This window comes from Branchiostoma floridae, chromosome 2 (assembly GCF_000003815.2).
Source record: "Branchiostoma floridae strain S238N-H82 chromosome 2, Bfl_VNyyK, whole genome shotgun sequence".
Classification (NCBI taxonomy): Eukaryota; Metazoa; Chordata; class Leptocardii; order Amphioxiformes; family Branchiostomatidae; genus Branchiostoma; species Branchiostoma floridae.
Genome location: NC_049980.1, coordinates 23,303,268 through 23,330,821, shown reverse-complemented (window position 1 = coordinate 23,330,821; position 27,554 = coordinate 23,303,268). Strand labels below are relative to the sequence as shown.

At 40.0% G+C, this 27,554-nt stretch overlaps 1 protein-coding gene across 1 annotated transcript in view; it reads left to right on the top strand.

Moving 5' to 3' along the window:
- The window catches only part of LOC118409082 (adhesion G-protein coupled receptor V1-like), a 52,424-nt gene that overhangs the window by 2,546 nt on the left and 22,324 nt on the right, over positions 1 to 27,554 (top strand). Inside the window, exons 2-58 of the mRNA XM_035809946.1 lie at positions 760 to 951; positions 1,167 to 1,412; positions 1,694 to 1,798; positions 2,044 to 2,151; positions 2,428 to 3,099; positions 3,715 to 3,927; positions 4,261 to 4,375; positions 4,690 to 4,830; positions 5,093 to 5,244; positions 5,449 to 5,572; positions 5,853 to 6,067; positions 6,310 to 6,495; positions 6,895 to 7,048; positions 7,344 to 7,537; positions 7,795 to 7,918; positions 8,194 to 8,445; positions 8,634 to 8,769; positions 9,096 to 9,316; positions 9,545 to 9,756; positions 10,213 to 10,363; positions 10,712 to 10,929; positions 11,110 to 11,240; positions 11,576 to 11,629; positions 12,041 to 12,178; positions 12,450 to 12,664; positions 12,899 to 13,131; positions 13,321 to 13,512; positions 13,848 to 14,039; positions 14,401 to 14,530; positions 14,829 to 14,971; positions 15,281 to 15,433; positions 15,752 to 15,940; positions 16,181 to 16,275; positions 16,523 to 16,701; positions 16,927 to 17,099; positions 17,350 to 17,608; positions 17,918 to 18,043; positions 18,236 to 18,354; positions 18,822 to 19,024; positions 19,218 to 19,348; positions 19,585 to 19,784; positions 20,074 to 20,443; positions 20,948 to 21,064; positions 21,980 to 22,174; positions 22,466 to 22,602; positions 22,809 to 22,908; positions 23,201 to 23,380; positions 23,675 to 23,835; positions 24,017 to 24,110; positions 24,354 to 24,438; positions 24,682 to 24,820; positions 25,048 to 25,189; positions 25,404 to 25,660; positions 26,037 to 26,218; positions 26,480 to 26,604; positions 26,919 to 27,139; positions 27,387 to 27,533. Coding sequence (XP_035665839.1) covers positions 769 to 951; positions 1,167 to 1,412; positions 1,694 to 1,798; positions 2,044 to 2,151; positions 2,428 to 3,099; positions 3,715 to 3,927; positions 4,261 to 4,375; positions 4,690 to 4,830; positions 5,093 to 5,244; positions 5,449 to 5,572; positions 5,853 to 6,067; positions 6,310 to 6,495; positions 6,895 to 7,048; positions 7,344 to 7,537; positions 7,795 to 7,918; positions 8,194 to 8,445; positions 8,634 to 8,769; positions 9,096 to 9,316; positions 9,545 to 9,756; positions 10,213 to 10,363; positions 10,712 to 10,929; positions 11,110 to 11,240; positions 11,576 to 11,629; positions 12,041 to 12,178; positions 12,450 to 12,664; positions 12,899 to 13,131; positions 13,321 to 13,512; positions 13,848 to 14,039; positions 14,401 to 14,530; positions 14,829 to 14,971; positions 15,281 to 15,433; positions 15,752 to 15,940; positions 16,181 to 16,275; positions 16,523 to 16,701; positions 16,927 to 17,099; positions 17,350 to 17,608; positions 17,918 to 18,043; positions 18,236 to 18,354; positions 18,822 to 19,024; positions 19,218 to 19,348; positions 19,585 to 19,784; positions 20,074 to 20,443; positions 20,948 to 21,064; positions 21,980 to 22,174; positions 22,466 to 22,602; positions 22,809 to 22,908; positions 23,201 to 23,380; positions 23,675 to 23,835; positions 24,017 to 24,110; positions 24,354 to 24,438; positions 24,682 to 24,820; positions 25,048 to 25,189; positions 25,404 to 25,660; positions 26,037 to 26,218; positions 26,480 to 26,604; positions 26,919 to 27,139; positions 27,387 to 27,533 — 10,029 coding nt within the window. The 5' untranslated portion in view covers positions 760 to 768. The remainder of the gene's footprint in view (positions 1 to 759; positions 952 to 1,166; positions 1,413 to 1,693; positions 1,799 to 2,043; positions 2,152 to 2,427; positions 3,100 to 3,714; positions 3,928 to 4,260; positions 4,376 to 4,689; positions 4,831 to 5,092; positions 5,245 to 5,448; positions 5,573 to 5,852; positions 6,068 to 6,309; positions 6,496 to 6,894; positions 7,049 to 7,343; positions 7,538 to 7,794; positions 7,919 to 8,193; positions 8,446 to 8,633; positions 8,770 to 9,095; positions 9,317 to 9,544; positions 9,757 to 10,212; positions 10,364 to 10,711; positions 10,930 to 11,109; positions 11,241 to 11,575; positions 11,630 to 12,040; positions 12,179 to 12,449; positions 12,665 to 12,898; positions 13,132 to 13,320; positions 13,513 to 13,847; positions 14,040 to 14,400; positions 14,531 to 14,828; positions 14,972 to 15,280; positions 15,434 to 15,751; positions 15,941 to 16,180; positions 16,276 to 16,522; positions 16,702 to 16,926; positions 17,100 to 17,349; positions 17,609 to 17,917; positions 18,044 to 18,235; positions 18,355 to 18,821; positions 19,025 to 19,217; positions 19,349 to 19,584; positions 19,785 to 20,073; positions 20,444 to 20,947; positions 21,065 to 21,979; positions 22,175 to 22,465; positions 22,603 to 22,808; positions 22,909 to 23,200; positions 23,381 to 23,674; positions 23,836 to 24,016; positions 24,111 to 24,353; positions 24,439 to 24,681; positions 24,821 to 25,047; positions 25,190 to 25,403; positions 25,661 to 26,036; positions 26,219 to 26,479; positions 26,605 to 26,918; positions 27,140 to 27,386; positions 27,534 to 27,554) is intronic.

Genomic DNA, 27,554 nt, shown 5'->3' with positions numbered 1-27,554 from the left:
TAGGTCATTTCACGCTGTGCTAGACTGAACATGGAAGGAAGCTTGGTTGGTCCTTTGTTCCCAACACACAGCTTGGTCCATTGTTCAGTTGCCTGGTGAAGGTTTCACCTTTCCCATTCCAATGTGTAGGATCTGGGAAAGTATGTGAACGTATTGATTTCAACAGTCATAACATTGGTATGTGGCCATGCAAATAATGTCTTTGCCTATCGTTATATAGTCTGCCTCAGCTCGGAGAATAAAGATGTTAGAATCTGTACAATTTTAGCTTACAGATCTGAGATATTGGCTGTTACCTGAAGCACCCAGACAGAATATACAACGTCGTAAGCATCATAAAATGGACAAAATATAAACAATAGAACATACTCAGTGGTCAACTAACATCAGTGCCAGCTGAGATCTGTCACAGCTGATGTTTCTCATGGATCCATAGCATGTGTTTGAAACCTAATGAATGAAGATGATGCTTCCCTATCTGCTAAGTGATAATTTGTCAGTGTAATGCAGCCAGTGATTGAATTTGCAGAATGGCCCAATGGCAAAATAATTTGAGACACAGAGTCAAATTGAATTGAAGTTGTCTTGATTAATTTGTTGTATTCCACTCATGCATTTCACACCAACAAAAGATGCCAGAAGCTAAAACATTACATGAACTTGAATCGGCACCTAAATTTTTCAATGATGCTCTGTTGATTAGAATATTGCATACAATAGAATGTTGCTAATTGTTTACCCACATTCATGCTTCAACAGGTAGCAGCCATGAAGTGGTCTGTCTGGCTACTGTGTGTTCTCTCTTGTCTGTGTTCCTGTGGAGCACAAGGCCAATCCATCATCAGCCTTCCAGACACAGAGATAACAACAACTGAGGCACCTGGAACATTTGTACAGGTGCAGGTGCAGAAAGTAGGAACTACAACACAAGATGTCAGCGTATCAATAGTGGTGAGTATTGTGGGCATGATATATCTGGATTGATTTTTATGCACAATGAGTGTCTTGCTGTACATATACATGATGTTAGGCAATGTGAAGTAAGACGTCAAGTCTTCCTTTCCAGTCGCACTATGCACTATAAAGGCAATTGCCTCTGTCGGTGGTACAATTGATAATAAGCCTCATAGTCTTAAACACTCAATTGTTCTTCTCATCCTTGACAGATTGTTGGTGGGTCAGAAGATTTTGTTGGCTCATCACAAATCCTACAATTCTCTGCTGGGGGTCCAGAAACACAGACTGCGACTTTTGCTGTTAATGACGATGACATACCAGAACCAGACGAAGTGTTCACCTTTACCCTGTCGCTGGTCGGTTCGTCAAACCAAGTAACCATTGGCAACCAGAACAGTGGAACGATCACCATCTTGGCTAATGATGATGCTTTTGGCATTGTTGGATTTAGCATGGTAAGTTCTTAAACATTATGGATGATTTGTATCTGTCTGAGGATTAATGCTTACAACTATTCTGTTCTCTGAGTAATGCAATCGTTTGCCACATAGTCCACTCTTATAGTGCAAGGAGACCAGGAGTGTGAAGACCAGCCAATCGCTGTGTCAGGGACCCAAGCAGCAGTATAAACAAACACTCTATGGGAGATAAAGGGCCAAAAATTGCAGACTCTGCAATTGTCACTTGCAAATGCTGTTGTAGTCAGCTGTTATGTATCTGTTTTTTTCTATTGTAGGCTGAGAGTCTGACTGTCCCAGAACTGAGTAATGGGGACAACCCAGTGGTGTTCACACTGATGAGAGCCAGAGGAACATCTGATACTGTGTATGCAGCATTTCAGGTGAGCAGCATGATTCTTTAAATTAAATGTTAATATCCTAATTAAGTAAATTCATTTATTTCTTAGGAGATGCTGTTATCTGTACAGCAGCACAATTTTCTAAGATTATCATTATACTGTTTAAAGCAGATTAAATTGCTTGCTAGTCAGTACAAGTGGAAGATTTGACGTTGAGGTAACTGCATGTACTTGACATTATACATTTCAGGTAAATACATACAAAATAACCTGTGTGTTTCTTCTAGATTACTGGTCCCAGCCCATTGACTGACTGGAGCCAGTACAGTGGGAATGTTTCCCTGCCTCCCGGTCAGGACCTGGTTGACTTCACTGTTCAAGTTCTGGCCGACAATGTAAGTCTTTTGAAGCAAACATCTTTAAGCAAATTAGCAGGTAGTCATTTCATGCTACCAAAATTTTTTATGAAACAAATGATGATACTGCCTTAATATTGGAAAAGACAACAAAGTTGCACAACAATATTGAAAGAATTGAAAATAAAGTATTGAAAACTCTTGTACCAAGTGTTTTACACATTTAAGTAACTGCTCTTTCCTCCTTCTCTGTCTATCCATAGCAATAATTTCATGTTTGATGTTAACACTCTGTTGTCTTGTTTCCTATCCCAGCTGCCTGAAGAGGAGGAAGTCTTTCAGGTGGAGTTGACAGACGTTACAGGTGGGGCGAACATAAACCAGTCTGCCTCCATGGTGCAAGTCACAATCCCAGCCAATGACAGCCCAGTCAGATTCAGGCACACTACATATTACGTGAACGAGACAGCCGGAAGTGTGACACTAGCTGTGACACGTGGACTCGATGAAAATGACATCCGAGCAGGCCCAGATAGTGACACTGTCGTCGTAAGATACAGTGCTGTGTCCGGTACTGCACAACTTGGAGAGGACTTCAACATTAGTGATACTCCTACAATCAGTTTTGGTGCCAGTGTTTATGAAAATGAATTCAGCATTCCCATCATAGATGATGGCATTCCAGAAATAGATGAGAACTTCACCATCAGTCTTGCCATTGCTTCTGGGGATGCTGTTCTTGCCACGCCAAATGTTGCCACTGTCGTAATCGTTGCCAATGACGACCACAACGGAAGGCTGAGCCTGGACAGGGCAAGAAGGGTGGTTGCAGAGGATGGAACTGGAGAGTTTGTTGCTTTCACGGTGACAAGAGAAGCGGGAACCTACGGAGTAGTGTCTGTCATGTGGGAGTTGAGGAGAGATGATGCAAACACAGATCCTGTTGCCAATGATATAGGACCAATAAATGGAACAGTTGACTTACAGGTAACTCTTAATTTTGAATAGAGCTATTTCGAAACCCTCAGAAAATGCAGCTGTTTGTATCATGCCTGGAACAGCACTCAGATTATCATTGGACTGAGTATTTTGGACTAATGCTTGTAGCCTTTTACAGCTGAAATTTACATATCTTATATATATTGAAAAACTTCTCTGGTACTCAACAGATCATACTGACCCCCAGCAGAGTTCTTCACACTTTCTTGCAAAATCGAAAAATCTTGAGATTTGCACCAAGGATCTTGAGATTTTGTGTTAAATCTTTAGACGTTTTGACTCAATCCTGAGATGTTTTAGAAAAATCTTAAGATACTTTGCAAAAATCTTAAGTTGCTTTGAAAAAGTCCCATATCTTGAGATGTTGGAAAAAATCTTGAAGGAATCTTGAATCTCAAGATCTTATGAAAGATCTTAAGATTGTTATGAAATATCTCAAGATTGTCTTGAAAAACCTCAGGATTGTCTGGAATGATATCAAGATTGTCAAGAAAAATCGCGAGATAGTCTAGAAAAATCTTGTGATCAGGTATGGTGCTAAATAGTACCTGTAGAGCTATCATAATGACAATCGGTGTTCTAATCTTCATCTTTATCATCCAGGATGGAGAGAGGTCTCAGGACATTCTCCTGACCATGGTTGATGACAACATTCCTGAGGAGGCTGAGACCTACACCCTGACATTGCTGCCAACTAGTGTGACAGGAGGAGCCACTGTGGAGGGACCAAGTGAGGGACAGCTGATTCTCAGGGACAGCGACGATGTGTACGGCCGGCTGAACTTTGCATCAGCTGGTCAGCAGGAGATTGTCACTGTAAGTCATATTGAGATCACAATAATTATTCTGTTTTGTAGTTTCAATGTTAGGTATCACAGATGGACAGTTTGGATCACTTGGAGAATATGTTGATATGCTACATTGCACTTCCATTAAAAGATGATGAATCTGTTTTTTTTTTATGCCCACTAATTTTTTTTAATTTGTGACTGTTATTGTTAAGGTGTAGAAATATGTGACAATATACATAATACAATGTACATGCATTACAATGTGCATGTAAATAGCCTCATTCATATAGTAACTACTGTACCAATAAACACTGTAAGTAATTTTAAAATCATATTTGGTCCTATGTTGATACTACAGAATGGGGATGTGCGCAGTCTGCAGTTGGTCATTTTGAGAGAGGGAGGCACGGTTGGGACTGTGACTGTGTCTTACGTGGCTCAATACCACTCTCCTGAAGGACAAGTACAGACAGGTATACATCAATGTACAACTTTGATCATTAAGTGATGATAAAGTACCTAGTATATGGAACTTCACTGTATTGATTAGAATTGGTCTAAGACTTACATGTACCTGTTAGTAAGTAATACCTTAGACAATAGATCCTACTATGACTAGCTCTTGACTATTGTGTCAATTAGGAAACAGTATTGCTCCAGAGTTTTCTGGCAGTCATGCATAATTTTTACAACCAGGCACCTCTTAATTCTCATATCTTAGCACAAATGTTCATCTTTGTTAAAAGTTGATGTTCAATCTCAATTGTACTGTAATTTATGCCTTCAGGTATTCTGAACAGTACAGCAGGAAGTTTGACGTATCGTCCTGGTGAATCTCAACAACAGTTGGAACTTCAAGTCAACAGGGACGCCTTCTTGCAAGTTGGGGGAAGCTTTCAAGTTTTCCTTCAAGGTCCTGACGTTGACAGTGAGTTTTTATATTTTATCATTAAAAATAGACTTTCTAGCAGCAAGTTTAAATGTGACTCATACCATGTTCGTATGCAGAAGATAACATTTTTGCTCCAAGTCTTCATAAAACAATTTGTTACAGAAGTGACTAGTAATCATATCACAACTTTGCAGTTCAAAAATTTGCCTTGGCTTCCAAGCAGAAAGAAATGCAGTAAAATGTTGTGTGCTATTTTCAGTATGATACAGTTCTCTTAAGTTTGTAATGTGTCACACAGTAACGCCAGCAGTAGCAGCCAGCAGCCCACGACTTGGGGACCGGGCCAACCTGACTTTGGCTGTCACAGATGACATAGCAAATGGGGAGGTGGGCTTCACTGATGTAACAGAGAGGAGGGTCCAGGAGCCTGATGGTCCCGACAGCCAGATAGTAAGTTCAGTCCTGACATTGCTCTCAACAATTATTACAATGTCTCGGGGTTTGCAGTTCAGCCTATAGAAGGATGCCACGATTTATGGTAGTCTTTGAGTCAAATCTTTTTGTGCTTTTAAAGAATGACTTTAATCTTGAAATAGCATCACCATGTGATTGAATGTAGGAGGTGGTCACAGTAACAACCATGTGGTTTTACAGATTGTTCTGACAGTTGAGAGAGAGGGAACTCTTGGTACTGCCACTGTCTTCTGGGGCATGGAACCTGCTGCTGACATCTCTTCTGATGCCAGACCACTGTCAGGCGATCTCCTCTTCCTTGAAGGTGAGGGTTATTCACAATATGCAATTTATTCTAATTAATTAGATCATGATAATATTCTAAACTTTAAACAAAGTAAACCTTGCTTGTCAAGTATTTTACCAGACAATGTAAGAATTAAGATGGATCTCTACTCTAGAATTTAAACCAATGGACATGTGGTTGGAAGTTTGCATACCCATGTCAGGAATTAACTATAATTATACTTCTATTAGTGAAGTCAACAGAATATCGTATAGTTACAGTTATTTAATACATATTTGTACAATTTTTCTATGTTCAGGAGAGAGCTTGAAAAACATCAGCATCGAGATTCTCCCTGATGATATCGCAGAGACAGATGAGACATTCACAGTAGAACTCCAAAGTGTGGTGCCGTCCTCAACACAGAAACTCAAACCTGGGTTTGAAACTGTGAACGTGGTGATAGAGGAGAACGATGATGCAGGGGGAATATTCTCCTTTTCTGATAGCACTGTTGGACCTTTTGTGGTGCAGGTATGTGTCATTGAAGTATAGTGTCGAAACATTTTTGGAGAAAAATATTGCTAATGGCATAAATGGGCATTATAAGAGCTAAACAATCTCCATGATGTTCTGTAATCATATGTCTTCTGTTGCTCTTGCCTCCACCTTCAGCATTTTGCATTAAAAGTGAACTTCTTTTCTTTTTCTAATGCATAAAAATGGATGTCATGTAGTATTATTTGTGTTTGTAAAATGGGAATGATCATTTGCAGGAGGGTGAGCTGATCCTCTCCACCATAATTCGAGATGGAGGTGCGCTGGTGCCACGTACGGTTCAGTACACCATAGAGCCTAATGGAGAAGCCAACTTCCTGGGTGGAGTGGGAGTGGCTCGGTTTGAAGTTGGAGAGACCAGTCATACTGTAAGAATTCAAGCATTACAGGATGGTGTTCCTGAGGTAAATCAGAAATGTATTTTCATTGATTACATGTGTCCCACCAGACAGTAGTTATACCCTTGTACTTTAAGTCTCTCAGTTTAGAGTAAATATCAGTGAACTTTCCTGGCTTTCTGTTGTTGTGTATTCTTCTCTAGGAGAGGAAATACACTTCTACCAAAAGGGTTATTTTCATTCACCATTGCTTCTAAAGATTGTACAGTTACTGTCTTAACTAACTTAGACACTTTTTAGAAGTTGGCATACAAAAGTATAGCAAACATATACAGTTAAGAGGGTGAGGCTGTTAACAATTCATAGAAACTATTGGTTTGAATACTAAACTATATCAAGTCTCTCTCTATGTATTGAGACCTGTATCTGTATGATATTACATGTATGTATCTCTTCAATATCCAGTTGAATGAGACTTACACCCTGGAGCTGAGGAGCTTCAGCGGACAGGACCAGGCAGCCAGTGTGATTGGCAGCCCCAGTACCATCTCCATCTCTGTGCTGGAGAATGATGACCCTTATGGAGTCTTCTCTTTTGCTGATACGGACGTCACAATTAGTAAGTCAATATTTTGAAACCATCAGGCAATACATAGAATTGATTGATCAAATCATAATCATAGAGGTGTGAAATTGAAAAATAAACTTCATGTTGACATTCATATAGAGATAGAGAACTTGAATATTTTCCCTTTGTCTCTGTCATAAATTTTGAGATAAAGAAATGACATTTGTTTGAAATGAAGTATTATTTCGTTCAATGGTTTTGAAATAATCATCCAAAGAATATTATGCATGAATTTCCTGAGATATAGTCAATACACCGAGTTAATGATAAAACTTTCCTTTTACAGGTGAGAGCACAAGCAGTAATGTGTACCCAGCCTCTTTACGAGTTGACAGGAATAGGGGAGTATTTGGCCCAGCCAGGGTGTCCTGGTACATCTCACCAAACAACACAGCAGATCTGTCACCAGTAGCTGGAGTACTGCAGTTTGCTGATGGAGAGGGACATAAAATGTTGGAACTGCAGTCTCTTCCTGATATGGTATGTACAAAATGTACCTGTTTTTATTATTTTCTATGCAGTGTTCCCTGTCCTTGGTGCTGAAAGACAGCCGTATTATTTCAAATACTTCTCTTTCAACCTCATTCTTAACGCAGTAAACTACACTGATGAAAAATCATTTGACTGTCTCTCTAGATTGTCCTTGTTATCTGATACTTCAGATGCTGAAGACTTTAACAGTATGATAGTACAAAATAAGACAGCACTGATATCTCTGATGACTTCAATATTCGCAGATTCCTGAAGATGATGAGTCCTTCACTATCATACTGACTGAACCGACCAATGGTGCCTCCTTGGGTGCACCCTCCACCAGCACTGTTACAGTAGCACATAATGATGATGCAGTGTACTTCTCAGGTCAGTAGGCATTTCTATCTTTTGTATTGTGAAAAACTAGGTACTAGGTATTTCATTTAGTGAGTTATCATACATTCTGTATTGTTCAGCAACTGGGTAACTAGGATTTAGATCAACTATCAACAGTAACTGTTCCTTTTGTCGACTTACCAAGTGTTGCATATCATTTTTTGACATTTCATACATTTCAATAAAGCTCTTTAACATATTGTGTAGTCAGGAATTCATATGATGGTTGATGCTTTATGCTTTAAAATCCTTTTGTCATCTTTCAGACCCAGAAGTATACATTAATGAACCAGGATCAGCCACTCTAACCGTCCGTAGAAACGGGTCAGCCAACTACGTGTCCAGTGTACAGTACCGCACAGTTGAGGACACTGCAAATGAGTTTGACTTCCAGTTCACCAATGGGACCATCACTTTTGCAGTAGGAGAGAGGGAGAAACAGCTGGTGGTTACTTCCCTGGACGATAACAGACCAGAGACCAATGAAATGTTCCGGGTTGAGCTTTTTGCAGCTACAGGTATTTGAAGCTTCTTACCCTTTTTATGGCTAACTAATTAAACTACCGATACATCAATGTTAATAAAGAATTTAAAAGCCATTATTCACAATAGATTCATATTTTCACAATATGGTAAATTATTCAGGCAATTTCCAAAGATTAATGGAGGATAATCCAGTCATTGTACTTTTGGTTTCTGTTTGCAGGAGACACTGTAGTGTATGGGAATACTGAAGCCAGAGTGTACATCAGAGCAAGTGATGATCCTAATGGCGTCTTCAGCTTTGCACCCGCTGAGCTGGACCAGGTTGCACCTGGGGAGGGTGTTGTAGTCAACTTCACGTAAGTCCTGATGATACAAATTGTTGATTACTCTTTGTTGACAATAGTTGAGACACACATATGTAATGCAGGCTTCAAAAAGTGATGAGGATAACGGTAAACCGCACTCATAAAAAATGTTGGGTTTTTCTTCTCAATCAGCGAAACTTTGACATCATGTTTATAGACAGAAACAGTCTAGATATAGCTGCATAAGGACAGTAATTATTCATCACATTGTGATTTCTTGGGTAGGTGTCTAATGCACACCAATGTATCTGTCATTACATATTCTGTATTGATATCTTAAACTGTTGTAAACTCTGTGCTTGTTTATCTTCATACAGGGTTGTAAGAGAAAGGGGCTTCTGGGGAGAAGTACAGATCTGGTACCAGTTCTATGACATGTCAGGTTCCCCAGTTCCTGTTGGAGAGGAGTTTAACAACACCTCAGGCTACATCACGTTTGCAGAAGGAGAGATTGAACAGCCCATCTCTGCTCTTGTAATGGCTGACAATATCCCTGAGTTCCCCAAGAACTACACACTCAGGCTTGTCAATGCAACTGGTATGATTGTTTGAGTGATTGTTCCCTATACACTTTGCTGATTTGCTGAAGTTCAATCGGAACTTTCACGTGAAACTTTCACGTGAAACTTTCACGTGAACTTCAGCACGGTGAAACTAACTTTAGTTAATCTGTTTATGCATGGTGGCTATTAAAATCAGCATTTTTGTCACTGCAGCTATGAATAAAGATATGGAATATCTAACAAAATCATGTAATTTGTTTCAGGTGGCAGCCCTGGTCCTGGTGGTAGACTGGCTACTGAAAATCTGGAGGCTGTTTTGACTATTCCGACCAATGATGACCCGTACGGCAGGTTCATGTTCCCAGATGACTCCAGGATGGTTGACATTGCTGAGGACTTTCTTCCAGGAAATGTGGATAGCACAGGGGCAAACTTCACCATCCAGAGAGCACAAGGAGCTGTAGGAGATGTGGAGGTAACCACTTCACACATTTTATGATGCAAGCCTATAGATAAGAATGTTTCATTTTCTCAATGGATATTTTTCCTCATCTAAAGTGGATGGGGGAGAGGAACTTTGAATTGAAAGGCTTGTTGGTGATGTTGATCTTACATTTTGTATTAGTAAAATTGAAAGTCTTTTCGAAAATGATTATCTTTGCATAAAACTATAGCATCAAAAACCTTCAAAAGTGTCCCTGTCCTTGGTGCTGAAAGATATCTTTATGATTCAAAATACTTCTTTTCCAGTCGTATTTTCAATGCATTTAACTAAAGTCTTTTTGATAATGTTCCATGCAGTGTCTCCTGTCCTTGGTGCTGAAATACTTGTGAACTTTCAACCAGAAAGTATTCATTTTGTCATCATGCAGCTGAGTGTAAACATTTTTGCAGACCTAAATAACTCTTGTCTTTTCTGCATCGATTCTAGCTTGTGTGGGAAATCCTCCCTCCCTCCCTGGCTGCAGCGCTGCCTAAGGTGTATGACTTGTTCATGCTGGGAACCTACACGGCAGCTGTACAACAGAGGCCTGGACGGGACAAGACAGGAACACTGGCTTTGTACTTCACAGGCTCTGATGGTAAGTAGTTACTGGACAATGTTTTCTATTCTCCCAAAGTCAAAGGTGGAATATACAATCATTTCTAAGATTGTATAATGTTACCCTAATTGTTATGAATAGCATTGTAGAAGACCAAAGTGTCATGATTGTCTTTTACATGGTGTTGAATCAAAAATCATCTTTGGTCAGTTTTTCACTGTAAGAAGAACATCTACAAGGTACAGTGTATTTGATATGATGTCACCACAGTATGCTGATGGTGTGTTTGATGTCTTCTGTATATAGGATCAATGACATGCCAGTTAGAAATAAAAGAAATTGAACATCTAATGAAACATGAAATCTAATGCTTTTATTCTTAAACAGGATCCTACCTGCAAGTGTCCAATGAGTACCACCCCACAAGGGCCGAGATCAGGTCTGGCTTCACCATGTCCACCTGGGTACAGCCAGACCCTGACACAGATGGGATGGTCATCTCCAAAACCAGCCCTGATGGAGAGAAGCACTACTACTCCCTCAAACTCAGGACCACTGTGAATGACACTGCACTCTGGTTCAGATACTCTGTTCCTGGGAATCCTGTAAGCTTTATTGTTACTGTTCTGTGTTTTTTTTATAATATGGTTGTAAACCCAAAAAAGTCTAACTTGTTATGCTTAATATCTATATGATGTAAGAAACTGCTATTTGTGATTGGTCACAAAGTGTTTTGATGCTAGCTGTAAGATGTCTTTGCTGAATGCTGTGTTTTGTTACTTCAGGAAAATCAGGTGCTGTCCTATTCCACTAATCAAGTCACCCAGGATGGCAGGTGGCACCACATGGCTGTGACAGTGGGGAACGGCATGGTGGACTTCTACATAGATGGATTACAAACTGGTGGAACAGCAAGGTATTTTATCAAGCTCTGGGAATGACTTCATCCTTCAGCATGAAATTGATCAATGCTAGCATTGACTATGACATTGGTAACCTTCCTGTGATCTGTCCAATCCATTAATTAATTCATTGATTATTCAATAGGTCTATTGACCAAGAAATTGACCAATACACGTAAACAAACCAAATTATCAAATGCAATTCACTGAATCCATCAACTAATCAATCAATCCATCAATCAATCCATCAATCAATCCATCAATCAGATATTATAATATCTGTTACAAATCAGACCATGCTTTAAATTATTCAGATGAAAAGTCATTTTATATATTTTCCATATTCCAGTCTCCATCTGAACAGTTCATCTCCTTCCATAGGGTTGGGCAGTACCACATTACCGTATGTGTTTTCGGTCAACTAGCTTGGCATTTGATTTATGCCTGATGTTTCATACAATTTGTCAATCATTTCTCACAGTAGATGCTTCTGTGCCAAGAGCAAATATTCAAGGGTTTTCTTACAGCTCTACTGATGTTGAAGCCTGCTTGAAGCCTTGATACTGTACAATGTGTTGTGCAAAGTCGCAGTCACATTAGGTGTTGCTTGCAGCAATGCATTTAGTATTGCATTTGCTCAAATTGAATGTACAAAGAATCATGCTGCTTTTGAACACTTTTTGTTCCAAGTGACAGGAAAAAATTATGTCCTTCAGGTGGAGTAATGAATTTCCTTTATTTCAGAGTCATTTGTCGGTTCATTTGTCTTGAAGACATATTGTAAGATGTCTTACTTGTTTTTACCCTTCTTCAGCCAAGCCCTGGAAGGTGGAGTTCAGACGATTGATGATGAAGCCGGGGCTCTGTTTGTGGGTGCTGTTTCTCCTGGAAGTGGAAACTTTACAGGCTCCATGCAAGATGTCAGGATCTATGCAAGAAAACTCACATCACGGTATAGTTGCATATTATCTATTTATTTCTAAATCTGCTAGCTTGATAGCAACCTTAGAATATTTTTCGAAAATAAAATATTATGCTTCTGCCAGTAACGTTAATTGTTATTAATCATTAAGGTTAAGAAAAAATTCTTTGAAACATTCACTTTTTCTCAAAGGATGTAACACACAATAGATTTATGATGATAGTTCAACCCTTGATATTGCACTTGTTTCAGAAAGTAACATTGTATTGACTCAGAAGTTCTTTATCTGATCTGTTTTCAGTGAGATCAGTTCATTGGCTGATTCAGAGGCAGCTCAGAGCCTAGGTCCTGTGTCTGGATACTTCTCCTATCCAGAGGGTGAAAGACTCCAGTCTGCACGTCTGCAGTCTGTACAAGATGATATCCCTGAGCAAAATGAGGTCTTCACCATGGTGATTATCTCTGGGAAAGGGGGAGCTAATGTGTCACCAGTGTATGGCTATGCTACAGTCACAGGTGAGGGGAATACTACTGTCATCATCGCAATTTGTGGTTGTTACATCGTTCCTTATATCAATGTACTTAATTCTGATTGAGTCCAGTAATGGTCTACAAATCCAGAATTGATTGTACAGGTAGCAACTAATCGTATCTGTTCTCTTATACTTTTGGATTTGATTTCACCTTCAAGGTGCTCCAACAGAATGTTAAAGTAACTATGCATTGACCTATTTCACAATATTTCAACAGTTCTGAAGAGTGACAATGCCAATGGACTGTTTGGTTTCTATGGACCATGCACTCCCAACCCAACATCAGAAGGCACCAATGTCAGCTGCCCTGTCACCAGATCCAGGGGGACCTTTGACTCTGTCACCGTGTCATGGGTCATCCGTCAAGTGTCTCCTATGGTCTCAACTGATGTCCAGGACTTTGTGTACTCTAATAACAGCATTGTCTTTCCCATGGACGTTACTGAAATGGTCAGTTTCTGTACTGTTCTGTACGGTATATATAGTTGATGCAACTTCATTTCATTCCATCATTAACTTCATTTGAAGAAAGAGGAGAGATGCTAACAACTATTTTGCTTTGCCTCTTGCTGTCTCTTAAACAACAGAAGGCCTTTGTAAAGTCTTTCTTACATAAGGTTGTACCTTCTTTCTTCCCAGAATATTGTAGTGGAAGTGTATGATGAGATGATCCCAGAGTTGGATGAGGGTTTTGAGGTGGTGTTGTCCGGGGTGGAGTCAGGTGATGGTGTGGAGGGGACGACTCCCACCAGTGGTGCCAGCATCAGTGCTGTAGCAGCAGTCAACAACATCACAGTGGTGGAAAATGACTACCCATATGGGCTGTTCCAGGTCAGAAACAGGCTTATTGCAGTTGAAAAGTTATAGGAATAAACAAGCATGATACAAGTCAATGCTCATACCATTTCCATGGTACTGAAGATTGTGTAGTTTTGACTTTGTCAAATTCCAGTGTATTAAGCATAGAGGAAAGTAAGGCATCCAGACAGAGCATTACATGATACAGATAATTTCAAATCAAACCGTTGTATAAATTCTCAGGGTCAAATATCTCAGATAGCATCCACTATCTTTCATGCTGAATTATCACAGATACACAAATTTAAACAGATCCTACACATCTTTTGAAGATATAGATGATTAAAGCAAATGTATTTTTTTTCCAGTTTTCATTGAGCTCTCAACCTGCATCTGGAGACCCAGTCATTCCTCCTGCTACCAGAAACCTGACCCAGTATGTTGCTGAAGAGTCTGGGAGTGTGACACTGCTGGTGGTGAGGGCACAGGGGTCTGTAGGGGATGTGTCTGTGGAGTACAACGCTATCTCCAACACAGCATCTACATCTGCAGACTTCCAGGTGAGTCATCATCTGACATATAACTTGTAATTTGCTCATTTCTACTTGATTTTCATAGAATTTTGTAGTATCTACATCTTTAAGATTCAAAGTTAATCATGCCAAAGTTTTCGAGTAATAATTATGATCAACAAACCTCTATAGTTATCTATAGCATCAGAAAAGTTCATAGTATCTCCTTTCTTTCAACATGTTAATTAGTTTTTTTGCACTATAGAGAGCTAAGAAAGAACTTCATATATTTAAAAAAGCAAAGGTTGAAGAGAAGAATACAGTAACTAAAGCATAGTATATTCTAAATTAATAGTTTTCTTCATTTAGTCCTGCCTTGTTCATTAATCTGTCTTGAATTGTTTTGAAGAATGCTGTTGGGGAGCTGCAGTTCAGAGATCAAGAGAGATTCAAGACTATCCAGATTGGAATCGTTGATGACAACATTGCTGAGTTGGATGAAATATTTACAGTAGAGCTCACCAACCCAACTGGAGGAGGTAATGTGATGTTTGTATGTTATTAATGATGCTTTGCTTTGCCTTATTTGGCAGCAATTTATTGTCCATAATCCCTGACAAATTCACAGTAGTTTAGAGCTGTGTATAATCTATCATGTGCTTTAAACTGTTAGATTCAAGAAGACTTCACCTTCATCCATAGAAACTGAAGAAACTAAGTAGTATATATACACGTGTATTCAAATCTTTAAGATTAAACTGTTTGGTGTCAGAATAGTCTATTTTTCCTTAACCCAAAGCAACATATTCTAAGTGATGTTATCTGTTCTACTAATAGGGGCAGTTTTGGACACAGGAAGATTCATGACAGTGGTTATTGAGGCATCTGATGGTGCTTATGGTACAGTCCAGTTTGCTGATAACTCACTTGTGGTGACGGCTAATGAGGCTGATGGAAGAGATTCAGTTGTCTCTCTTGAGGTATGAATTAATTGTTAAGTATGTGCTCAACTTTTTGCAAAATTTACAAATGTCTTTAATTTCCAAAGTAGCAATTGGTTTAATTCATGTAGAGATTGATTGTTGCATATGCTGTTACAGTATTAGCACTTAAATGTGTGACTGTTTGAACATGGAGATTTTTGTCATGGAAAATGGTGAAAGAGAAAACAGCAAAATAACTTTTGGAAAGGAAAGTTGAAAGAACTAGGCATGCACTAGGTCCTCACATGCCAAAGATATTGTAGGCCTACCAAGATAGTTTATTTCACATCAATCTGTGCCCTTCAGGTTGTGCGTACAGGAGATGCCCTTGGTGGAGTTACAGTGTTCTGGGAGGTGGAGTCATACCCAGGCATGGATCTTGCTGACAACAATGGGATTGTGTATATACCACCTGGACAGATGTCTGCAGTCTTCAATCTCACCATCAACTCAGATGATGTGAGCTAACCTTAGAGCTAGCTGGTCACGCTCGTACATTTTTGTATTTGTTTGTAAAGTGGGATGGTATTCATTTTGACAACAGGTGCAATCATCCTATGGTCTTGATTATACGTCTAATACTCTCACATTGAGAAAGTTGAGGCCCACTCATTCGATACATTCAACTCACCCATACTGACTTTAATTTGATTTCCTGTACTGACTTTTTATTTTGAAATGGAAATAGGCAGATCCTGTCTTTGTGTTTTTGTTGCTTTTTGCAGAATGTTTTGTAATGCAGTTTGATTGTAAGTAAACATTCAAATGTACCCACAGGACCCTGAGCTGGACGAGGAATTTGTAGTTCGTCTGGTCAACTTTTCTGCCGGCCGACCTGGAGATGTCAATAAGCAGTCTGCTGTGGTTACCATTCTGGCCAACGATGATCCCTACGGTGTTTTCCTGTTTGATTCAACCTCACAGCCTGTGTATGTGGAGGAAGGAAACACCACAATCACTCTGATGGTAGGCAAGAGTAAATATCTGTAGACTTACATGTAGTATATAGAGGTACTGTTTGAGAGCTTGATTGTCACTTTCAGAGAATTCTTATTTTCTAAGTGTATTGAATTTAGAAATATTGATGGATGAAAATTTTTTCCATTTCCCCCTATTGTTTTATCCGTGGTGCTTTGTGTGAGTGTGGGATTGGAACAAGTGATGTTTAAATTGTTCCTAATTGGTTGCCTATCTAATGTGTGTCAGGTTGTTCGAGATGGAGGACAGATGGGAGATGTAAGGGTGTTCTACAGGACACTGAGGAATGGAGATAACCCTCCTGGACTCCCTGTGGTAACTGGGTAAGTTGTTTTGCATCCTTAAAGAATTAAGAATGGTGGAGTTGTTCCATAGCTACAGTTGACTTTAGTGTTATGTCCAGTAAGCACTTTAGAAAACACTAACTTATGATCTAACTTCGTAGTCCATGGGCATAACTTTACTGAATTTATGAATGTAAACCAAAATTGTAAATAAGTGTGTAAAAGTGTGTAAAAGTTGATAATCAGACCCGGCTAATGTTTGATACAATCTTCTTTCATTTTGTAGCCGTGCAACAGAATCAGAAGATTTCCAGTACCAGGAGTCATATGTTGACTTTCCTGCTGGCACCAACTCAACGGAAGTCCACATCAACATCTACGATGACACCATCCCTGAGGGAGACGAGTCTGTGTTTGTGCAGTTACTCAGAGCTGAACTTACAAGTGGAGGCCAGCAGAGGCCAGGTCAGTATGCACATTTTATTTGCAGCTTTTGATCTACCCATGAAATATCTTGTTCTACAGCAAGTACCTATTGTTGAAGGCTTCCACCTAAAGAAGGCTAAGTCATGCAGGAGTAGTTTTTTGAGGCAATATTTGATTCCCAATGCTATTTTACATTGAATTTCTTTTGAATTGTTAGTCAATGCAAATGTCATTGCAATAAAGTCGATTGTTCCAAAATTTCAGTGCCAGGTTCCCCTAGAGTGGGTGTGTTAGGTGAGGCGATTGGAGAAGTCATCATCCAGCAGAACGACAATGCCAACGGGATCCTGCAGCTGTCCGCCACCAGTGTCATGGTCAATGAGGACGTAACTGGACCCTTCCTTAATGTGACAAGAACTGCAGGTGCATTTGGACGGGTAAGGAAGATCTCATATTTTTTATGGCCATTTGATTAAGAGACATAATTATAAGAGAGAAAAGCAAGTTTGGCTGACACTGTTGCAAACTGAATTAGGCCAATTAGACCTTGCTACTTGTCAGATGTTTGATGATGCTATTTTTGTTATTATTTGCTGCTGAGGAGCCCTCTTACATTAGATTAGAATCAGAAAGGCCCCCTTTTCATTTTATAGAGCTGATTGTTATTTATTGGTGTTCACTTTGCAGGTGTCAGTGAGATTTAGGACTACACCTGGCACTGCCAGGCCTGATGACTACAACATCATTGCCTCAGACATCATCCTGTCTGATGGAGAGGTCACCAAGATGGTTCCCATAGAGATCGTGGATGACCTTGACCCTGAGCTGCAGGAGATGTTTACTGTGGAACTGCTGTCTACAGGACTAACCGGAGGGGCTGTCCTGGGTAACATCACCCAAACACTGGTCACCATAGACAAGTCTGATGACCCACACGGTGTCTTCAGTAAGTGTCTGTTGTCATATTAAGAAAAATTCATACAAGGGTTTTCTGTAAGGTTAAAAGCAATATTTATGATGTAATGAGATAATTGTGTTATATCTATAACCTGCTAATTTAATCTTAAAGATGCCTTTTATATATGGGAGGGTGTAGAATCAGCAATGCAGACTTTTGCAGACTTGTCAGGCCAGGTTCTAGACATCTACTAAGGCTTTACTGCTATGTGGATGTAGACATCTTCAACTCAACATGTTGTCTACCTACTAAACTGTTACGCTGTGTTGTAAGCAACTATATCATCTCTTCTTTCAGGCTTTGAGGTCAACAGCCATACTGTAGCTGAGCCAGAATCTGGAACAACCAGTCTGCGGTTGACTGTACTGAGATCTGGTGGGGCAATGGGAACAGTGACTGTGGACTGGACAGGAACCATCAATGGTAAGTTGTTCTCAGATGCATAATTCAGGTATATTATGTCAAGAAAAATAGGGACCTAAACAGCGTTGTGGGAACTTTTACTTCACTCTAATTAGTTGCACACCACAGTCTTGGACTTGGAAGTCTTTACTTGTTTTCATGCTGTGCCTGGAAATGTAAGCACGATGTAATGACAAGATGATGATATTTCAGGTATTGCTGCCTCTGCTGACATACAGCCAGTGACTGGGGTACTAAACTTTGTCAGCAATGACAGGGAGGAATCCTTTATGGTTGAAATTCTGTCTGACAATGTACCAGAAGATGATGAGGTAAGGAAATTCAGTCTAACCCCAACATGCGATATTTATCAGCATTATGTTTTAAGATGTTAAACTTTGTAATTCCTCTAGTAGACAGACACATGAATTTCAAGGAATTACAAATGTACAAATCATTGTACAAATATCCCATTGATGGCTGATTGGCATTAATGTATAGATGGCCTCTATTACAATAAATCAGAGTATCCAGAACAGTGACCAAGATCCTACCTTTGTGGTGCAGACTTGCAGGCACATTCAACCTACTATTGAAATTCTATGTCTGTAATCATAAGGTTTACAGCATTCAGTCGATCATAAAGAAGGCCAATTGATTACTCTGAGATATGCTTACTAATTTTTTTGTTGTACAGTTGTTGTTGTTGAAGTTTAATGATCTAGTACCTCATGGACCAATGCAGGTGAACGTACATGTCAGAAATCCAGACTAATGTCTTTGTAACATTCTTTTCCAGGTGGTGGAAATTACCTTAGTCAAGGCCACAGTAACCACAGAGCAAGACCAGGAGGCCAACATTGACCCCAGTCAGGGTGTCTCAAGAATCACCATCCCAGCAAATGACAACCCCCATGGTGTGGTGCAGTTTGCCTCCTCTGGCTACCGTGTTCAGGAAAGCCTTGTTGGAGAAAATACAGCTTTGATAAGAGTCAACAGAAGGTACACAGTCATGCATATCAACATTTTACCATAACAATAAATTAAATTAAAGTAGTACTGATGACATACGCATAGTACAAAATAAATGATGGTTATAAAAGATGTATGCCATGTGCTATTTTGGAGTTCGAGGAATATTTCTATAAAAAATACAAGAATAATCTTAACTTACTGAGAAACTTTTCTATTCCAGCTTTGGCACATTTGGGGACCTCAGCTTGTACTACAGCACTGGGATGACTGACCTGATAGAGCTGGCTGGTCAGATGGGCCGTACTGTGATGAGCTACTTCTCCTCTGCAGTCCAAGGAAGCATTACCAATGGTTAAGATGGAGTCATTTGTGTTGTATGCCCTATAGTTTTGATATTAATTCATGAATTCACTGATATACATTGTGTACTGTACTTTTCATTGCTTCGAATACTCATTTCTTACGGTATTAAAAGGTGTGGCATATATTTTTCCATAAGGTGCAATGGTGAGCAATAGCCACTGAAAACTAAGAATAGGACACAGAGTAGTGTAATTGCTTATCATTTCAATTTTATATTTTGACAGCTCCCACCACCTTTGTGGATGTCTCTGGAGAGAGTAACCCTCTGGAGGCATGTGCAAGAGTCTGTCTGCTGGAGAGGGCCTGCTCATCCTTCCAGTACAGCTCTGCTGACAGGAACTGCTCCTGGATGGTTGCTGTGGACGGCAGTCAAGTAGACACGACTGTCACTGGAACAGACTACTATCAAAAGGATACTGTTGATGTAAGATCTGCCTGTATTACTGTATTACCATTTCAGATGAAATAATCTATGCAATGTAACATTGATTATCCTGCAAGCTATATTGAGTATATCCTCCATGTTTTGTCTAGATGTTGAATTTTGTATCTCTTTCTCTCTGTCAGTCAGCCTGCCAGTCAGACTATGACAAACTACGCGATGTTGAATGTTGTATAGGTGTGTGAATATTATGTCTGTATTGCAACAGGACAATCAGGAATTATTGTATTTTGACAGAAACAGTTACAGTATTGAGTCCTATTTTCTCCAGGCCAACGAACTGTATGCCAGCCAAGCACAGCCAGGTGTGGACTTTGTGTCACACCAGAGTGATGTTATCACCTTCCCTGGTGGTCTGCCATTCTTCGACATCCCCATCCAAATCATAAATGACACAGTTCCTGAGCTTGACGAGTCCTTCCTGGTACAACTTCTGCGAGTGGAACTGGCTGGTGGTGCCTCCGCCGTCCCAGAGAATAACCCACGTCTGGGAGATGTTACGGTGACAACGGTTACCATAGAGACCAACGATGCAGCCAATGGGATGTTTGCCATCTACAGTAGTCGTCTGGGGCAAGGTGCACAAAGTATTGAAGTGGAGGAGACTTCTCAGTCTGTGGAGCTGGTGGTGGAAAGAATAGGTAAACACAGCCCAAACAGTACTGTACTATACTATAGCATCTTTCTTTGATGTAACATTCTTTTATAATGATTATATATTGGGGCCTAAGGGAAGCTATTACTTCCTGTATTTGGATTGCACTTGAGGTGTTATAAAAAACAAGGGAAGCTAATTATATCCTTTATTTGGATTGCACTCGTGGTGTTACTTCCTATATGTGAAATGCACTATAGGTGTTGTATTTATATTGTACTTAAGGTGTTACAAAGGTAGAAAGGTCAACAGCACATCAGTTGATTGATAGCACAATGGTATATACTGTATCAAATTGCATCATTAAGCATCGTTTGCTGTTGTTTTAAGGGGTTATCCCAGGTTGTGATGCCCCACGAGGGATCTTAATTCATGTATAATGTAGAAGTCACTTAATATGTCAGACTGGAAGGGCTCAATGGTTGTCATAATCTGATTGGTACATGTTGTATGTGTATGCATTGTCACCAACATTTCATACTGTCTACAGGTGGCACCATTGGGGAAGTGAGGGTGAACTGGGCTGTTACTGGTGGAACAGCCAATACTGATGACTACAGGTCAAGCGGTGGTGCATTCACATTTCTGGAGGGGGAAACAAAGAAATGTAAGGACTCTGATATTTCTTCAGTAGCAACAATGAAGCACCAGGGACAGTCCCTTGTAACAATGTGAATGTCATTCAGCACCAGGGACAAACACTTGTGTCAGTGTGAATGTCATTCAGCACCAGGGACAAACACTTGTGTCAGTGTGAATGTCATTCAACACCAGGGACAGTCCCCTGTGTCAGTTTGAATGGCATTCAGCACCAGGAACAGCCCCCTGTGTCAGTTTGAATATCATTCAGCACCAGGGACAGCCCCCTGTGTCAGTTTGAATATCATTCAGCACTAGGGACAGCCCCCTGTGTCAGTGTGAATGACATTCAGCATCAGGGACAAACACTTGTGTCAGTGTGAATGCCATTCAGCACCAGGGACAAACACTTGTGTCAGTGTGAATATCATTCAGCACCAGGGACAGCCTCCTGTGTCAGTTTGAATATCATTCAGCACTAGGGACAGCCCCCTGTGTCAGTGTGAATGACATTCAGCATCAGGGACAAACACTTGTGTCAGTGTGAATGTCATTCAGCACCAGGGACAAACACTTGTGTCAGTGGGAATGCCATTCAGCACCAGGGACAGCTCCGTGTCATTGTGAATGTTATTCAGCACCAGGGACAAACACGTGTGTCAGTGTGAATGTCATTCAGCACCAGGGACAAACACTTGTGTCAGTGGGAATGCCATTCAGCACCAGGGACAGCTCCCTGTGTCATTGTGAATGTTATTCAGCACCAGGGACAAACGCGTGTGTCAGTGTAAATGTCATTCAGCACCAGGGACAGCTCCCTGTGTCATTGTGAATGTTATTCAGCATCCTGCCAATGTTTATCAAGATACAAAACAGTACAGAATTTTATCATACATCTAAGAGACCAGATTCTTTAGGTAAAATCTATTTTCTTTTATTTCAGATGTCGTTGTTGGAATTGTTGATGATGTTATCCCAGAGGTCACCGAGACAATTGTTATCCAGCTGCAAAATCCTCTGGGTGGAGCCACCATTGATCCTGATCAGTCTTCATTCACCATCTCCATCCTTGCCAATGACAATGTTGCAGGGCGAGTAGGGTTCAGTACCAACTCCAGGTCTATCCTTGGGCAAGAAGGCAAGCATTCCTTCTTATACTTTTTATTATACATATCTAATTGTAAAAGGCTATGTTTGTAGGAATTCCAAATGGTCTGCTATGTAACAGATAAAAGATAAATGCTGTTTTTCTACAGAGCTGCCAAACCTACCTTCTCGGTTGCGTTTTTTGAATAGGTGTTTCCACTATAATAGCTCATGCAGCCAGCTTTAGACTATGTTATATGTATTAAGGACTGCTTAAGGTACATAATCAAAACACATTAAAATCTAAAAAGGCTGCATTCTGAAGTTACTGTCTGTTACACAGGCCAAGCCCTACAGCTGGAGGTGGTGAGGAACTCTGCAGCAGGCAGGGTGACTGTACCCTGGCACATTGAGGAAAGGCAGAGGAATATCAGAGAACAGGGATTCGCTGAAGTCAATGGAACAGTTGTTTTTGAAGATGTAAGTAAAATGTCATGCTTAGTAAATAGTAATTGACTGGATGTGTGCTAAATGAAAAATAGTTCATTTAGTCACTGCTACAGAGAGATTGGCTTTCAAGTAATCTTATTGGATGCTTTCAGGGCTGTGTAAAACATTTGATATCACAGTATGCCACTAATATGTTTAGATTAAATGTTATAACTTGTACAAATTTTTATTTCTAGGGCATTTTCTCAGAGAACATTACCCTTCATGTCCTGGATGACCAAGTCCCAGAGACGAGTGAGGAGTACCAGATTGTACTGAGTGAACCACAAACAGAAGGTAGAAAAGTGTTTAACAGATAGATATGCTTTCAGCATTGTTTCTGTAAGTTACCTTTAATAATATGAATGAATGATTTTTATGTAAATTCTATGGTAGCATGGAATATCATTGTGATGCATGAAGTAGTCCAGTGTTAATTGAGTGCAACAGGAATATGGACAGGATAATGTCCTTGAAGTCATGACTGAAATGTACACAGTTTGAAATTGTTCTAGATGTTGACATATTCATGAAGTTAAAGTGACATGAACTTTAAAGATTTCATAACACAAATTTGTGCAAATCCCAGGTGTGACAGTAGGGGGCAGTGCTGTGCTGGACCCTGTGGGTTCCACAGCTGTCATCTCCATCCTGGCCAGTAATGAGCCACATGGAGTGGTCGGGCTGGCATCCTCCTCCAGACTGGTCTCCACATCAGAGGGCAACAAGACCATACAGCTGTTTCTGGACAGGAAGTTTGGAGCCATTGGTAAGACAATGTTTACCTTTCCTCCTTTTATTTTCATTTCTGATTCTTACCGTAAATCTTGAACCATTCATGCTGGTTTTATTTCTGAAGTTTTCTTAGTCACATTACCAACACAAGTTCATTGCATCACAAACTTGTGTCTTCAATGCACTACTACAGTAACTGTAAAACATATTGTTCCAAACTTGAAATACTGGAAAAAATTACTTTGCAATATTACTGAGCCTCAAGCTCTAATAATTGATTTGATAATTCGATTTGTTTATGTGTGTTCATTGAAATTTTCTTCTACAGGTACTATTCGTGTATATTATGAGATCATGAATGGCAGCACGGTTGTCCTGAATTCTGAAGTAGCCCTGGCCACCCCAATGGAGGACTTCACTGCAGAAATGGGATATGTTGATATGACTGATGGAATGACATCCACCACTATAGGCATAGATATACTGGAGGTAACCATTCATTCTGAATTGTAGTTCTTTCCATTTGTAGTGGTGTTATATTATATTGTAAATCCATGAGCTTTATGTTGAATGTAGAATGATAAGTTAAGACCGAAAGTCAATTGAAGATGCTTCTAATCATATTTCATAAAATTGTTTTGTTTCATTACTACTTTGTTGTGTCTTGTAGGATGACATTCCTGAGCTAGTGGAGGTCTTCCTGGTGAACATCACAGAGGTCCAGCTCATCCACCCAAACACCTCAACATACCCTCCTCAACTTGGTAAGGTTTCATGCCATCCCTTAGAGATGAACCTCTGATGAATTTTCTTTATAATGAACAAATTTCTTTTGACCTCCCTCTTATCTCACATCATTGTACTGGAGAATTTGTGTTTTCAATTACAAAATCACATGGAAAATTGAATACATTCAAATTTGATAGTTGCAGTCATCTAATGCTTGGCGCTGAGTCGTGGATATGTGACGAAAGGAACAATCGCAAATTCATATGTATCTCTTCCAGATGCAGGGAGTACCTTAGCCACAGTGTCTATTGATGCCAATGATGGGACAAAGGGTGTCATGATTTTCCCATCAGGCAGTGCAAGGTATGATATTAGATAGGACCAACACAAAATCTTTACAGTTACTGAGGTTATCTGTAACATACCAAGTAGAAGTACCTTTGACTAATTTCTCTTTCTTTGCTTTGTATGTATATTTAGCTACCCCATTAAGTACTTCTCAATATTGTTGCAACATTTTGAATATATTTCTTGGGCAATATTCATTGTATCTGAAGAGATTGTGGTTATTGAAAGCTTAAATATCTAAACTGTTCTTATTTGCAGTATTTTTGTGGAGGAACGTGACCAGAACCTCACCCTGATGGTGCTGAGAGACAGAGGCACATATGGGGACGTGTCTGTCATCTACTATCCTCAGAACAGGCAGGCATCTTTAGGAGACGACTACTTCCTGGATACTGAAGTGAGTTTTTGCTGGTTTGATCTGCTTCCTATTGATGTCACATTTTGGGCATTTGCTGCATTTTTTTCATTCAATACCAGCTTGAAGTTAGAAACTTCAGATTCAGAAACCAGTAGATGATAATGATGAAGTGCACTGCACTGATACTCAATCTTCTCCTACTTTATCATAAAGCCTAATATATACTGTATACAAAACACTGACTGACCTGGCTCTTGTCTTTACAGACCCTGTTCTATGCAGATGGTGAAAACTTGCATAACATCACAGTCTCCATCTTTGATGATGACATCCCTGAGGGTGACGAGGTGTTTGAGGTTGTCCTGAGCCTGCCTTCCCCAGGTCTGGAGCTGGGACAACCAAGCAAGGGTTAGTTATTTAGTCTACATTTGTAAATGGCTCCATTGCAATTGATATATGCCTTGGAGACCAATGTGCAGTTACAAAGAAATAGAGACCCCATGCACCAACAGTGGCACCTATTTTAGAGACATTTTTGCTGCCGTAGATGGAACATGCAATCCGTATATCAGCTCCTGAGTATTGCAAACTAACATTCACATCAATTTTACCACCCCCACAGCCATCATCACCATTTTGGCCAATGACGATGCCCAGGGTATCATATCATTTGAGACATCTGCCAACGTTTCACTGAATGAGCCCACCTTGGAGTCCACGGCCAACAGCGTTGCTGAGTTGCGCATCATCCGAGGACCAGGAACCTTTGGAGAGGTCACCGTGCAGTACACCGTCAGACACTTGGACGGGTCCGCAGGAGTCATGGACCTTCTGCCCACTGATGGATTTGTCAGATTCCTGCCTATGGAGGATGTGGCAGTAAGTATACATCATTGTCATCATCCAACAATAGTGATTGCTCTTGTTGATCTTAGCATAGACTTATCTGTCAACACAATATTCATTAGAGATATAGACTTTATTCAGATTGTAATAATTTCACAATTGCTTATGGAAAGATTGAATTCTGCCCAATACTGCACACTAGACAAACATGTTGATGATCAAAATTAGTATGGTGTAAAATTTGTAAGCTTTAATATGGACTGTATCAGATCAGTTTTTGATAGGTGGAAGAGGTGACTTAGTAAGAGACATGTAACATGTGCATCATTACTCGACCTCATTTTCATTACATGACCTCATTTTCAGGGTTGAAATAGTACCTACTAATTACTTTCCTTTATCTCTACAGATCCTAGAGATCTCAGCTGTGATGGACAATCTGCCTGAGTTTGCAGAGATGTTTGTGGTGACTCTGCTGGATCCCAGTGGAGGAGCCAAGCTGTCAGACATGACAACAGTCTACATCACTGTTGAGGCAAATGACTATCCCTATGGAAGGATTGATATCTATCCCTCAAATCTGCCAAATAGGTAATGGATGCCTGTACTTTTTATATGCACATTGTAATCTATGGCCTGTGGCTGCCAATAAGAACAAAACATTTAATAATTAATTAGTTTACCAATTGTTTGTGAAAATGAATTAAGTTTAATGTTTTAGTACAAAGCAATGTTAAAGCGGTCCAGATAGCGCTTTATGTTTATGAAGTTAAAAACTATTGTGATATGCCTGTCCAACTGTAATCTGGCATCATAGACAAGATATTTACAACATTGATCATGTCTTGACAGGACATCCGTGTTGGAAGTGGAGGAAGATGTTGGAACTGTGAGTCTGCAAGTGGAACGGTCCAAAGGCATGCTGGGAACAGTGTCTGTGAGGTGGCAGACCAGGGGTGTATCTGCTGTCAGTACAGGTGAGATATTCATTGATGGTGGATACATATCTTGTGATTTCCTCTATACAAGTTTGATACTTACAGTATGCCTTATACTCTATTCTTTAGACTATGACTATTCAAGCCAAAATGGAGTTACAACTTGAGTTCCAAGTTGGTACAATGGACTGTTGCAGTGAAGTCTAAGTCTACATCTAACAAAGCATTACGACCATTTTACATGTACAATGTATGGCTTGATTTGACTGATGACATATTTTTCCTATGATTAGAATGTCATCATGTTTTTGTTCCTTACCACACCTTAAATGTTACCCATTCTTCTGTTTCAGCTGGAAGTGACACGGTCCTGGCCCTTGCCCAGACCATTGAAGGAAGGGGAATCAGAGACTTCCATACCTTCACCTTTCAGGGTGACACTTATTTCGTGGTGGTCAGTGATGACCAGAAGGGAGCCCTGTCCAGTCCAGTTGGGAGTGATGGTTCATCAGATGAGACACGGTTTACTCTTACTACACTATACAAGTGGCAAGGAGCCTTTGTACCTGTTCAGGTAAGGGGATGTCTGGAGGTTGTTTGACTTCTAGATAATTTTGGTACAATTCCTTTATTAGATGCCTGGCCATCCTTGTTTCTCAAAAGTTGAACAAACCAAGCAAAAAGACAAAGGAAGAGCGCTTAATCAGGGCCATACGTGTATACTTGCATGGATATTACAGTTGCTTCAGTCATGTTCTTAAATGTTCCATCAGTAGCAACTTATATTTCATGTATGACATGGTTTTTACATTTTCTTCCAGACCATAGAGACTGATGGTGGCAGTAGCTGCACATCGTTCACCATGGATGGGAGCACATACCTGGCTGTAGCTAACTACGGCAGCGCTGGTCGCTTCCAGGCCATGTCCAGAATATACCGTGTCACTTCTAATGGAACACTGCTTGTGGTATGATATGCCTTCCAAGTA